Source organism: Galeopterus variegatus, unplaced genomic scaffold (genome assembly GCF_000696425.1).
Source record: "Galeopterus variegatus unplaced genomic scaffold, G_variegatus-3.0.2 Scaffold1272, whole genome shotgun sequence".
Lineage (NCBI taxonomy): Eukaryota > Metazoa > Chordata > Mammalia > Dermoptera > Cynocephalidae > Galeopterus > Galeopterus variegatus.
Genome location: NW_007727383.1, coordinates 81,159 through 96,453, shown reverse-complemented (window position 1 = coordinate 96,453; position 15,295 = coordinate 81,159). Strand labels below are relative to the sequence as shown.

Below are 15,295 nucleotides of genomic sequence, written 5' to 3'. Positions count from 1 at the left end.
TACTCATGGCACAACAGGCAGCTGCAATTTCATGTTGGTTCTCCTGCTTCCACCAACCTACCAATACTGGTCATGCAGAGAGTCCCAAGGAGATGTTGTACACACAGTGGGTTTGCATCACATCTGAGAGACTCTGAACACAGACGGTGCCAATCGAGTCCAGTAGCAACCCTTCCCATACTTTGACCTTATAGGAAGAAGGAGGAATTAACCTTTAAGTTTAAGGTCTCAAACAAATCAAGGACCAGAAAAAAAAAAAGCATGCAGGGGGAAGGCTGGAGCTGCTGGGAGGACATTTTTTCTCCTTCAGCTCTTTGACACAAGCTTAATGCTGATGCTTCCCCATATACCTCTCAGCATCTGGAGAGTGCTGAGGCTGAGAGGCTTCTTCCTTAGGGCCCCATGTGTGCTTGGTCACATAGGTCTTGATGGTTTGAGACACCACTGCACCTAACATTGCTCTCCGCTGGGACCAGTCATGATGGTGATTTGGGCAACTGTTACCAACAAAGCAATAAAAAATGGAGTCCATCTTCTCCCCTAATTCTCCAGGATATTCAACTTTTCCTTAAGCCAACTGATATTGGGATAGAGCTTAGTACAGACACATGGCTTCTGGAACAGAAAAGTCCAAGGGCCTTTCATAAGCTGGCCCTTGGACTTTTCTGTTCCAGAAGCCATGTGTCTGTCATAAGCTCATGAACACAGAAGAAATTAACAAAGAAAAAGAAAATAAATTAGGTGTAATGAAAAGTACCAAATAAGTTCATAAATCTGAACTCCAATATATTATTTATTAAATATAAAGAGTCAATGCTCGGGGCTGGCCTGCGGCTCACTCGGTAGAGTGCGATGCTGGTAACACCAAGGCCTCGGGTTCGGATCCCATATAGGGATGGCCGGTTAGCTCACTGGTTGAGCGTGGTGCTGACAACACCAAGTCAAGGGTTGAGATCCCCTTACCGGTCATCTTTTAAAAAAAATTTAAAAAATAAAAAATAAAGAGTCAATGCTCTTGCTAAAGTCAATATTTCTGTGGCTATAATCAATTGCATTTTTAAATGATATATCTCCAATATATAATGACTAAAGGAAATGAATGAAAAACATATTCTACGTAATTTTAGCCAACTGAAACTGCAAATAATAATAAATTTTCAATTACGTATATACTTACATAAAATTACTTAATATTTTATTTAATATTGCTATTACTACTTATGGCTACTGGAGCAGAAACTCTGTCAGTTCATTACAAGAGAGTGGTATCTATTCAATGATTGTGCTTAAGACTGTAGTGGATGAGTGAATAAATGGGTAAACATTATGCAGAAACAGAAAACATATATTCCTGATAAGATTAAGGAATTTTTTTTACCTCATTCACCAGGCAAAGCAAAAATTAGATACTGTGGAGTCACTGCTCAGGAGAACAAAGCACATGTATAGCATAAGGTAGAGATGTCACCAGCTGTCAACTGGGATTTTTTTTTTTTTTTTTTTGTAGAGAGGATTTCTTATACAGGAGAAGGTTTTTCGTTTTTAGCTTTATTTTCTCAACATTCTTGAAGTGGCATAAAGAGTATTTCTTAGATCACTGAATTCAGTTTGTGTTTACTAGTTTAGATGCACTAAATGCTCAACAGCTCCTCACTGAGGGATTCCATGACCTTTTAGCAGGTCTGTAGACATACAGTTTTAAAATAATATCTAGTTCATCTTCATCTGTATGTACTCTATACCCAGTCTGAATGCAAATTCACCTATAGCTTTCTTTCCCAAGTCACAGGAAAGAAAAACCAAAACAAAACAGAAAAAAACAGAATTTTCTTCATGTTAATAAAGGAAAGTTTCTTTTCATCAGTTTATTTCTTTCACAGAGAGAAATGTTTTCCTCTTAAGCTTGTCTTCAGCAGGGCTCAGCTGGTACAAGAGGAGATGTCAGGAAAATTTAGATTAATTTTTAATGTTACATGAATCTGACATTTTAATCAGTGCTTGTATTGGCTAGTAGTAATCGAAGAATTCATGATGCTATGTGCATATTTTTCCATGATCAGCAGAAAAATGAAAAAGGGAAAACCGTTTTATTTTTTAAAATATGTTTAAGTTTTTGTTCAATTTAACTTTACACAGACCCCTGAGTTTGGAGATTTACAACAGGCAGGGCCTTTCATTCAAAGACTGAAGTATGCGAAAAGTTTGTTATTATTAGTAGTTGCTTAAATTTTCTCATGTTTCACTTTTCAGATAGAACATATGTATTTATTACTTTTTGAATTTTGCTTAATGTTATATATCTAGCGACAATGTTGAGGTTTACTCCAACCCTATAATTCTAGAAAATAGCAAAGGTTAGAGAACCACTGCAAACTACTCCCTCTGCCCAATCCTTTGTTTTCCTGGAAACAATTTACTGCAAAAAACCACACTTCCCCACAGCACTTCATTAATTCTGATTATAGTCCCCTAATTTACATAGGAAAAAGCCAGACACAGACCCTCCAAGCTCCCATCCTTGTCTTAGCAAGGATTACTGAATTTTTTTCCTTCTCATCAATGGGAACAATGTTTGTTAATCTTCACTCCTTCCAGACCCTGACCTTGGACATTGTAATCGAGAATAACTTCTCTTCCTGAACACCCTCTCCCAAAAGAAGGCTGGCCTTCAGATAAAACATTTTAATAACTGTAGGTCATGCCAGCTGCTCATCCACTGCTGCATATCTGATGCTTTCTAGCCCTGTTTCTCCTCTTCTGTGTGACTCAGACATTCGCAGACTTTGTGTATGGAGCATTCTTGCTATTGTAATAACCCTTTGACTAAAATATCTCCTAACCTCAGATTAAATTTGTGTTTTGACAGTGGTAAATATTTTCATTGTTCCATCTGTTTTAGAACATGTATATGTGTATTCTGTTTATTTGTGGCAAAGGCTATAATATATACTCAATAGGTAAAAGTAGTTGTGTTTTAAAATTTTTTGAACCCTTAATAATTTGCATCTGTCTTATTATGACATTACAGGGAGGCATATGTCAAAATCTGTGATTAAGGAAATATCTTTTTTTTATTTCATGTGAATAAATATGTCCATGTTGCTGTCTTGAACATTTTAGAAGCAACAAAACTCTCCATATACAAAATGGATTCATGACTTTCAGCTATAACCAGTATCCACTTTACTAGCCTTAGTTTAATGAATAGCTCTACAATTTGCTCATTTCCTTGCTTGGTATCATGAAAGTCTATGCTAGAAGTTCTTTCTTGGCAACATGGCTACTTGCATATACTGAATAATCTACCTTTTACAGATCTCAAAATCTATCAAAGTAACTGCATTTTTTTTTTTTTTTTTTTTTGTCTTTTGTCTTTTTCCGTGTCCGGTAACTGAACGCAACCCTCAGTGTTGCCCCCGTACCGGACCGCCCTTCCCTCGCCCCGCCCTTTGTCCGTCGCGCTCCTCCCAGGCCCCGCCCCGCCCCCGCCCCATGCTCTCGCGATCCCTGCCCAGACCCGGCCTCTTCCCGCGTCCCGCCCCTTGCCCGTTGTGCTCCGAGCAGGCCCCGCCCCGCCCCCGCCCCATGCTCTCGCGATCCCTGCCCAGACCCGGCCTCTTCCCACGCCCCGCCCCTTGTCCGTCGCGCTCCGCCCAGGCCCCGCCCCACCCCCGCCCACCATCTCGGTTCCCTGACCAGGTCTGGCCTCTCCCTGAGTTCGTTTTCTGCAGACCCGGAAGCGGATCGCGTGGAGTGAAGGTCACATCGCGGCGCGTGAGTTTTCCTCTATCTAAATTAAGTCTGAGCTTCGCAGCCCCCCAACGATTCTATATCCTGAATCCGGGGGTCTCTACAAACCTTAAAACCCCCAAACCGCCCCCTCCACCTCAAGTAAATTCAACGTCGCCGTGAAAGTCCGGGGGTCGCTTCCCTTGGGGAAGCTCTGAGGCTGGTGTCTGCCTCCCATCTTTCTGCCCTCGGGCCGTGAAGACACCTCCTTTCGCGTCGTTTTCCTGCTTAAAAACCTTTACCGACCTTTCTGCCTGCCCTGTGCCAAGTGACGTCCTCGCCCGTGACGTGGCTTCACGCCGTTTTGGTCCCGCAAGCCTCATCCTTTTGGCATCTTGGAGGGCAGCGCCGGCCGCCCCAGTTCAGGAGAGGCCTCGTCCTCTTCGTGGTGCTGGGATTCTGCAGACCCACCCACCACTCTCCCAATCCGTCCCCCCTCCGCCCACCCCACCCCCGTCTTTCTTGGGCCACGCCCTTGTGCGCCACAGGCCTCCCCTTTCCAGTTGGCGCTTCCCTTGATCCCGCGTCGGAGGAGGTGACTTGGGCCTGTGTTTTGACATGCAGTGTTCTTCTGTAATTATACCTCACTGGAAAATGCGAGGCCAGCATCTTATTTGTTCCCCCTACCTGTGAGTTTGTGGGCAAGGGGGATCAGGAGAAAAACGGAGAGCAGCTGAGAAGTAGAAAAACTGAGAGACAAGAAGAACGAGGGAAACCCATAAACAGATGGCAAAGTAAAAGATGGGCGAAAGATTTGCAAAGAGACAGGAAGAGTGAAAGTCGAGTAGTGGGGAGAAAAACAACTAGAGAAATTTACAGAAAAGCTCCATCTCTGGAGAGATGAAGGACAGCAAAATAGGGAGAGGGGCAGCAAAAGGGGAGGTCTTTCAGACAGAGTGGGAGGAGAGGATAAATGATTTGCAGTCATGGCAGACAGAGCATCATGGTGCTGGGACAACAAGAGGGCGCTGTTGGTGACAAGAACAGTGGGAGAAAGCCTAGGGGATCTGGGGATGCCAGAGAGTGGGGTCATGTGGGCTCAATAGGGAAGAGATAAGGAGAACTGAGTGGGAGCAAAGATGGGGGAAGAAAAAGACAGAAATATATGGAGATTGAGGACAAACAAAAGATAGTAGAGAAAACAGCAACAAGAGGTGAAACAAATTGCAAGAATGGGCCAGAACAGATTGAGAAGGAATTACGGGAAGAAGGGGAGAAATGGCAGGAGAGGAGAGGGGCAGAAACTCGGGGAAAACACAGAAAAGAAAACTATAGGAAGAAGGTGAGAATGAGAGAATCTGGGTTCTGATGAATGGTGAGTTGATTGCATATGGATGATGGAGTTGTGATATGTTAATTTCTGTCTTTACAGTCTAGCAAATTTTAAATGCATTTATGTGTCAGTGACGGGGATATGTTCTCAGAATGCATCCTTACACGATTTCATCATTGTGCCAACATCATGGTGTACTTAACACAAACCTAGATGATACAGCCTACTACACACCTGCACCATATGGTATGGCCTATGGCTCCTAGGCTACAAACCTGTACAGCATGTTATGGTACTGAATACTGTAGGCAGTTGTAACACAATGATAAATATCTGTCTTTCTAAAGAGGGAAAAGGTAGAGTAAAACTACAGTGTTATAATCTTATGGGACCACTGTCCTATATGTGGTTTACTGTTGACTGTAAAGTCATTTTTCTGCCCATGACTATATGTTTGTTTAAAGTATACAAATGGGGATGAAAATTGTAAAAGTTTTGTCTGTTAGGTTGGTGTATTTTATAATTCTTGGCAGCAGAGGCTAGCTTCCATTTGCAATCCCCATTCAGCCAGAGGGCAGTGACTTGACCCATTAAGTTGTGGGTCACCCTCTTCCCTTTTCCTTGGGTCGGGTAGGGTGTCGAGGGGAGAGGGGAACGTATGAGAGAAGAGGATAAACCAAAGTATTCTTCCTATTTTCGCACTCACTACAACAGTGAACACAACACAGAGTACTGCACCTATGGTAATAAACCACGTGGGGATTTCTCGCCACCAACATCCAATTCTCCATCTGACACAACTGGCTGTTCAATAATTGTAACTAAAAATAATAATAATAATAATAATAATAATTGTAACTCAATTCTGATACTCTATGTGGAGACTGCATCAGATCTCACCGGTTGAGGGCTCAGTTCTACAATACTTCCACTGGGGATTCCATGTCCCAGGTTAGGACCTGAACTTCTGACCAACTGACTATAAATTGGGAATTTCTATGACCCCCTCCTCAGGTTCTATTAATTTGGTTGAGCAGCTCACAGAACTCAGGGAAACACTTTACTTAGGTTTACCCATTTGTTATAAAGGATATAACAAAGGATAGTGATGAACAGCCGATGGAAGAGGCATCCTAGCAAATTTATTGAAGCTGTGGAGGGAGGAGGTTTGGGAATCATGATTTTTATCCAGTCAGAGTATAGGTGACAATTACTACTTGCATATGGCATCTGAAGTGAGGAGAAGTCTTTGGGTCTGAGAACTTAATCTGTAAGATCAGATGCTGTTTCTACGTCAATAGTTTCAGAATTGAGTTAAATTGTAGGACACCCAACTGGGAGTCCACCAGAGAAGTGATCAGTGTGGGAAAAATTACACATTTTGGTGACTGAAGATGAAGTATTCTCTTGACTGTGACAGTAGTAAAAACAGTTTGATTTTTTTCTATCTCACACAGCAAGTGGAAGAAATCTTATCCAGCCAGCCCATCTACTTTTCTCAAGGCCTGTGTTCTTTACTAAGTGTTGACTGGAAATGATCTGTCCTTGACCCTGGCTGTTGCTGACCCTGCGATTGTGTACCATTTGCCAGCCCACTTACAGTGCCAGGATGGTATGGTGTCCTTCCTCTGTATGCACCAATGTTTACTTCAAGGGAATTATTCTGGTCAGCGTACCCAGATTGTGGTACTACTTCTATTAAGATGCCTGTGCACGCATGCACGTGCGCGCACACACACACACGCACACACCCCAAAGCCTTTAATTTACCTTCTACTCTTTTATCTTTAAAGTAAAATATTGATAAGTACATTTCTTCGTCTAGTAAGTACCCCTCTTCTATGTACCATTTAAGAGCTAAAAACTTGTTTATACTGTGTCTTCAATTCTTGCCTCCACTTCTTGCTTGAACCCATTCAAACTTTCACATCCACTGTTCTGCTGAGACTTTCTTTTTTAGAGTCCCCAGTGACCTCCCATTTCTAAATCCAACATCTTCATCTTTTCCATGTTGTACAGTTGATCACTCCCACTTCTTTTTTCTTGGTTTTGAGGTCATCTCACTAACCTTTAAAAATCTATTTGTTTTCGTTTTCTTGTCACCTCTGTGATCTCTTACAAGTTTCCTCTGCTGGTGCCTCCTGAACCCTGTTCTCTGGATTGTCAGACGGCTTAGTTCTTCAACCTCTTTTCGTCTCTTTCTATATGATTACATTTCCTTTTCATTTTATATCATGGCTTTAAACACCACATCTGTGTCTCCATTTCCCCTAGAAATCTCTCCCCTAAATTCTAAAATCCTGTGTCCAGTTGTCTCCTTGAAATCTCTGCTGGGACATCTAAGAGGCATCTCCACCTTCATATATCCAAAAGGGACTTCCCAAGCGTCCCCAAATGTTCCCCCTGCAGTCCTCCACACCTCAGGTAAGGGGGACCATCATTTTTCTGAGGCTTAGTTGAACACCTCTGCATATATTTGAAATACAGGCTGGCCGTTTAGCTCAATTTGTTAGAGTGCTGTGTTGATAACACCAAAGTTGAGGGTTTGGATCCCTGGCCAGGCCACCAAAAAGACAAAACAAACAAAAAAATGAAATATAAAAGATATTATATTATTTGGAAGTGTGTTAACTATGTGTTAACTTATAAAATAAAGAAAAAATTACATGTTTTATTAAATCAAATGAGGAAATACATTGTTTCCAAAATTCTTTTCAGGTGTGGGAGAGAAATGTTTGGAGACCGACCTCGGTCCTGCCTGATGTGCTTTCCCCAATACCTCTGATATCATCTCCTCCTTGTGTCCTCTTTCACTCTGCTTCAGCCACACAGGCCTCTGTCCTTTTCCCAGGGCCAAAGTTGCCCCTGCTTCAGTGTCTTCACTTAGACTTTCCTTCTTCCTAGAACATTCTGGCCCTTCAGGTGCAGGTGGCAAACAGTCTACCTTCCCTAAGTCTTTTTTCTGATATCACCATCTCAATGGAGACTTCTGTAATCCCACCCCACCCTACAATAACATTCAAGCCACACCTTCAATCCTATCTCTGGTCCGTATTGCCTGCTCTGCATGTTTCTTTCTACTCATTTGCCTCCCACTGTCTGAATACTGGTGACAACGAGGCCCCAAGGGAAGAGCAGAGCCAGAAGGTGGCAGTTGTGCTTGGCTTGCTCCTCTGAGTGGTGCTCAACCCTGGCTTCACATTAGAGTGGTGATGTGGAGTCTCTTGTGCCCCCTTACTGGAGATTCCCATTCACACTGTCAGGTTAGGGTCGAGCCACAATAATATTTTTTGTGCCTCAGGTGATTCTAATTTATATCCAGCATTGAGCACCAAGGCTCTGTGTCCTCCATATCCTGAGGCTGAGATCAGCCTGTGATCCATGGAGGGGTGAAGGTGGTTGGACTCTGCCTGGGATTTGGTCTGGTCAGGGTTGGGTCTGCCCAGGAGGGTATCAAGTTCTGCAGAAAGGAGTCCAAAACCGACTTGTTGGTATTCCTATAGGAGTTTATTGTCTGTGCATCCCTCCAGGTGCAGTGGGCAGCAGAGGACCGTCTTTCTTTCTTTTTTATTGAATCATAGTTGATAATACATATTTTGGGGGTTCAATGTTGACATATGTTGATCAAATCAATATTACTAGCGTATATATTGTTACAAATTGTACTTGCTCTTTATGCCACTTGTCCAATCTCTCCCTATCCCCCTCTCCCTCCCCCCTCCCACCACTGATAACCTTAGATTTCTTCTCTCCCTCTGAAAGTGTAGTGGTTACTCTGTTGATTTGTTGCCTATATGATCTGTCCAATGCTGAAAGGTGTGTTCAGGTCACCAATATTATCACAGAGCAGATGCTTCTTCTGTCACTCTGGAATGGGCTTTGTGGAGAGAGACATCCTCTTTTCTTTGGTCTCTGCTGGTGACTTCCCCTGTGTCAATGCACTCCAGTGGCTGGTGGACCATCTGCATGGTGGTTGTGATGTCTAGCCACTTTTGCATCAGCTGTGGTTACTGTGGTGGCTGTGGTGGGCCACCCACATGGAGGTGATGTTTTTGGCATGCTCCTTGTTGCTGGCAGTGTGCCTGGTTGTGGGTGGGGGCTTTGGTCTCTGGACCGATGCCCTGAGCCGCTGGGTGGGGCCCTGAGGTGCTGGTGGTGTGCCTGGTTGTGGGTAGGGGTTCCGGTCCCCACTCTGTGCCCGGGGCCCCTACGCAGGGCCCCGAAGAGGACCGTCTTTCTACATGGTGAGGTCTTCCATGTGAGTGTGGTTGTAGCACAGGAAGGGGGTGTGTTGATTCTAAGCACTTAATGGCATATTTTCAATATTCAGGATTGACTTCTAAAGACTCAGTTTCGTGAAGAAGAAGCCTGGAAGAGGAGGAGGAGTAAAGAAAGGGAATCAGGAATGGCTCTTACTCAGGTAAAGTGATGTTCTCGGTTGACTATTCTGTGTCCTTCCTTTCTGAAATGTGGGCATTGCAGTTGCTAATCTTCTGTGACTGTGAAGTATCCTGTCTGACATGTTTACTCACACTAACTCATGCCATCCCTCAGTTCCTCTCATCTCCAGTTTGATTCCATCTCACCATGACCCAGTGATGTGAGGAGTCTCCACTGGACATGGTCCTGGGAAGGGCTTCCCTCCCAGACATAGATTGGAGACAGGGTGTGGGCCCCATGGTGTGAGTGCTGTTGGGCAGCAGGGATTGTTTAGGGCCCACATCTGGATGCACTGTCAGCACTTTGTAGATCAGAAATAGAGGAAGTGCATGTGGAAGCCATGTATTAATGTATACAAATACCTGGTGTGTTCTGGAAAAAGAAATCAAGGAGGGGATGACTTTTCTGTCTGATCTCATACTACATTTGTACGTAAAAGAGTGGGTCATTGTGTGTCTGTCTCCAAAATCTTAATGATTTGGAATGTAATGTAACATTCCAACACAGAAATCAGTGATAGAAAGTGTTTGTTCTATCACCATTTAAAAAATATAAAATTAACCTAATAGTAGGAGATTCTTTAAACCATTCTCAGCACATCCATCCTATGGAGACTGTGGTGTTCCTGCAGAACCTTTGTGCAACAGGTGTTTTACATAAAAATCGTTATAGTTTTGCTCAGATATTGGAGCAGAATTTCTTTGTCATCAGAGAGGATGGAGCCATATTCTCATTTCACCTGTTGCTATTAAATATGTATTTTTTATTTTAAACATTACATCATGTAAATGTTGTTTTATGATAAAACTTAAAACAAAGATGCAGCTTAGCCCCTAAGACATGGTGACCTAAAAGAAAAAGCAGGCATATAAAGCATAGGATTTATAGAGATAATGTGTTGATTGCAACTAAGAAAATGCATTGGTCAGTTCCCGGTAAGAAATACACTCCAAAGAGAGCCAGCAGAGCTTAGCATTTTATATTCAGAAGAAAGGAAGGATCAAAGGAGAGACAGAAGACAGCCTAGACTAATCATTTCAGTTCTTCTGTTAGTTGTGAATGATTTGGGATTGTTACTAGGTTACATCCTGCATTTTAGGGATCTAGGGTAAGGATTATAGGAAAGATTCTAGGTTATTTTATGACATTTGGTGCCATCACTGTTGCTTCTGTGTAAAAATGGTCTTATGATAATATTTTCCATGACATGTGGATATGACTATCAACTTATCGCAGACCTGGTCAGAGCAGATTTTTTTGTTACCAGACATAAAGCATCCTCTTTCCTGTCAGTCTTCCACCTTCCCTCATGTCTCGATAGGGGAACACTGTTGTCACTTCTGTGGCAGGAGTCAGGGCAAGTCTTGTACAATTGTATTTCTACATCATTATGAGGTTTTAGAAAAAATTCTTCTGTGAATGCTTTATTGTGATGTTTTATTTTGCACATTTTGAAAATTTACATGTTTTCATGTTAGGTTACATGGATAGCTAGCTCTTCTACATCCTCCTTGGAGTATTCTCTGAATGAGGACATGCAGGTCCTTTACAGCTTTTCAGTATTAGAGAGAATGCTGTGGTGGCTGCCTCTGTACACGCCTACATTGCTACATGTATCTTGAAGGCTTTTTCAGGTTGGGCAATTGAAAGAGTGATTGCTTCTTCTAAGATGACACATTTCATATTTTTCTAGATTTGGCAAGATTTCCTCCTACTCCCAATACAAAGGAACCTGCTCTCAGCAATAATGTATGAGATTTTCCCCTCATTTAAACAAAACTTGCTGCTATGTTCTTTTTATGTTTTGGATATCTAGGGAAATGACAACCCTTTGTACTTTCACTTTCCAATTTCTTGTGAGTTTTTGTAGGTTTCATTATTTTGTGGATGTGTATGTATTAAATGGGTTTTCATATTTTGCTCCATTTTCTTTTTGTGTGTTTATAGGAGCTATTTTGTTTGGGTTTTTTGGCGGCTGTCCGGTAGGAGGATCCAAACCCTTGACCTTGGTGTTACAGAAGTTATTTTATATTCTGTGGTTTAAGTCTTTTATATATGTCCTGTTGTCCTTTTTCAGGTTGATACCTTTTCTTAGTGTGAAACAAATCTTTTTTCTTTATGCCTCCTGTTTTTTCTTGTGTGTTTGTCTCATAATGATTTGGAAAGGCTTGCTTAGTGCGTGGTTACAAAATACTGTGTTTCATTTAGTTCCAAAGTTTCATTGTTTATAATTTTCTTTACATGTCTATTTAATTTGAATTTTCGTGTATATCTTACTGTACGTTTTTCATTTAATTCATTTTAAAGTCTTAGGTAATACATGTCAAAACAGGTTCATATGTAGTTTGGCAAACTCCTCCATTTCCTTTTTTTATTCCAAAAAATATTTTGGTTCTTCTTTGACGTGACACAGATTTTATTGAAATCCCACCTATTTCTTTTGTGTTGTAATGGCTGTGAATTTCTACTGTCATAGATGTCTTTACATCACCATGTCTTCCAATAATGATTGAGTTTTCTGGTCTTTGATCATGTCTTTGTTGTATCTCTCAGTAAAGTTTGCTTGTTTGTTTACAGTTCAGCAATGTCAGTATTTTAACATTATTGTACAAAGTATCTCTAGAACTTTTTCATATTGTAAAACTGAAACTCTATACCCAGTATATACTAATTCCTTCTCTGATCTTTCTACAGAGTTTGTCAACCATTTTATGTGTTTCATATGAGTGGAGTCACACAGTACTTGTCTTTTTCTGGCTGGCTTATTTCTCTTAGCATAGTGTGCTTGAATTTCATATATGTTGTAGCATGTGACAGGATTTCCTCCTTTTTTAAGGCTGAATAATATTCCATTACATGTATATACCATATTTTCTTTATACGTGTTGATAGGCATGTTGGTTGCTTCCTCTTCTTGGCGATCGTGTACGATGCTGTGAGGATCATGGGTTTGCAAATTTCTCTTTAAGAGTCTGCTTTCAATTCTTTAACATATATGTATCTCCAGAAGTGGAATTGCTAAATCATGCAGTAGTTCTATCTTTAATTTTTTGACTTGTATAATGAATGCACCATTTTACATTCCCACCAGCAATGCACAGAGTTCTAATTTCTCCACATGCTCTCTAATACTTGTTTTTTTCTGTTCTATCAAAATGTCCATCCCAATGGGTATGAAGTGTTATCTTTTTGTGGTGTTTATTTGCATTTGTCTTATGATTAGTGATAGAGTATCATTTCATATGCTTATTGGCTATTTGTTTACCTTCTTTGGAGTGGTGTCTATTCAATGCAATTGCCTATTCTTTTTTATTTTTTTGGTGGCTGGCCTGTATGGATATCTGAACCCTTGACCTTGGTGTTACAAGGCAGCACTCTAACCAACTAAGCTAACCAGCCAGCCCAACTATCCATTCTTTAATCGGGTTATTTTTGTTGTTGTTGAGTTGTACAAGTTCCTTATATAATCTGGATATTAACGCTTGTCAGATATATGATTTGCAAATCTGTTCTTTTATTCTGTAGGTTGCCTTTTCCCTATTTTGATTCTTTCCTTTGCTGCAGAGAAGTTTTTAAATTGAATGTAGTTCCATTTGTGTGTTTTTGCTTTTCCGGCCCATGCTTTTGGTGTTGTATCCAAAAAATCCTTGTCAAATTCAGGCACCCCTTCAGAGATAACCCTGTGTTGTCTTTTTGTCTATTTCTTGTATTTCTTGTACTTCTTATATTGTCCATGAAAATGTAAAATCCACGTTGATTAGGATATTATAACTGCTGATGGGAGAGTATAATGAAATACAATTAGGGAGACATAATGTTCTTTAAAGTACGTCACATGGGTGTGTCACTTCAATCAAATCAATCCTTACAAATCTCCCCGCTTCTCATTTTGTGTAATGGTAAGAACTCTCCCAATAACCCATTGGCAAAATGTGTTTTTATTTCAGAGTTCTTTGACATTCAGGGATGTGGCCATAGAATTCTCTCAGGAGGAGTGGAAATGCCTGGACTCTGCTCAGAGGACTTTATACAGGGATGTGATGTTGGAGAACTACAGGAACCTAGTCTCCCTGGGTGAGGATAACTTCCCTCCAGAAATGGGATCTTCCCTTATAGAAAAATCTGCCCTTGTATGTCTTTTCATTTTCCCTTGTGTGCCTCATGGGGGCATCACTTGACTAAGATTGAAGCTGTTTTGACTTAGAAATGAAAAGCTTTACAGTGCAGCATCTGGACTTTAACTGTCCCCTTTCTTCAGATGTTCTGATGTTCCCCCTTTGTGATGTATCATTGGGTGGTTCGAGAACTTAAGTATTCATAAAACCTTATGGCACACTTAAAATTTCCAGTTCCTTTGTTTCTATCCCTGTGCTTTTGATTCAGTAGTCCTGGGAAGGTAACTAGATAGCTGCATATTAGTGTTTTTTAAGCATTCAGAAGGAAGCAATCAGTGGATGAATTTGTGAAATATTATTTTAGATCCATCTGTAATGTTCACTCTCTTACCTAATCATGGGCTTGGGAGTCCGGAAAAGTCACAACACATCATGTTTCTTTCTTATTATCAGCAGAAATCTCTGTTTCTGAACTGAGTGTTATCTCCATGTTGGAGCAAGAGAAAGAGCCCTGGACTGTGGAAAGCCAAATGAAAATAGCAAGAAACCCAAATGGATGGGAATGCATCAAAGGTGTGAACACAGGTAAGATATCAAATGTGCAGAAGAGAAGCCACACCATTAAATAGTGTTTGGGAAGCTCTCCGCAAGCGGAGCAGTTCTGTGGGAAAACAAATGTTTATATATCATGAGCTCTCAAGGAAATATTTTTTGTCCTCACTTATCATTCTGTTCTTCAGATGTGTAATAATTTATCCTTTTGCCCTCCACTGGTGCTACAGCTGAAATAGAGACAAAGGCAAAGTCTTTATCACAATGGACAACACTCTATCATCCGGCTTCTGTGAGTGGCTTGGTGTGGGCTGTTTAAGTTCTCTGTCTTGATTGATCAGAACTGAGGCAGCCATAGATCTGACACCTTGCCCTATTCAGGTTACACCCCATTTCCTGTACTCAAAAGTAAAACTTCTCTTCCTTTTCATCTGGGGCCCCAGAAACTGCATGGAGGTGTCTCAAGCCCTCTTTGCTTGTTCAGTTCTGTTGGAGATAGGAAAAAGCCAAAGTGTTTTTCCTATTCTCACATGCCAGTCAACACAGAATACTTCATTTATGGTCACCAAAATGTGTGGGAATTTATTCCTACCAAGAACCAATTCTAGGGTGGACATCAACAGGGTGTCCTGTAATTCTGTTAAATTCTGACACTGTCTACCTGGAATTGATTCAGATCCCAGAGGTCAAGGCTTGATTTCCCAAGACTGCTCCCAACTTCAGGTGCCAATTGCAAGTAGTTGATTGTTACCTATTCTTCTAACTGACTGCCTATAACTCAGGGTTCCCGTGACCTCTTTTTTGGGTTTGGTCATTTTGCTAGGATGGCTCACAGAACTCAGGGGATCACTTTCTTACATTTACCAGTTTATTATAAAGGATATCTCAAAAGGTACAGGTGAACAGCTAGATGAGGAGATGTACAAGGCAAGGTACATGGGAAGGGGTATCGAGAGTCCATGACATCTCTGAGCGCACCACTCCCCAGGCACCTCCATGCATTCAGAATTTGGAAGCTCTCTAAATTCTGGTGTTTTTATGAAGGCTCCATCATGTAGGCACGATCCATTATTATCTCAAGCTCCAGCCCTGTTTTTCTTCCTAGAGGATGGAGACAGGACCGTAA

At 41.4% G+C, this 15,295-nt stretch overlaps 1 protein-coding gene across 1 annotated transcript in view; it reads left to right on the top strand.

The window, feature by feature from the left end:
* The first annotated feature begins 9,408 nt into the window (after window positions 1-9,408).
* Window positions 9,409-15,295, top strand: part of LOC103593072 (zinc finger protein 83-like) — a 46,612-nt gene continuing 40,725 nt past the window's right edge. Inside the window, 2 exon segments of the mRNA XM_008575996.1 lie at window positions 9,409-9,482; window positions 13,450-13,576. Of these exon segments, the coding sequence (XP_008574218.1) occupies window positions 9,468-9,482; window positions 13,450-13,576 (142 nt within the window). The 5' untranslated portion in view covers window positions 9,409-9,467.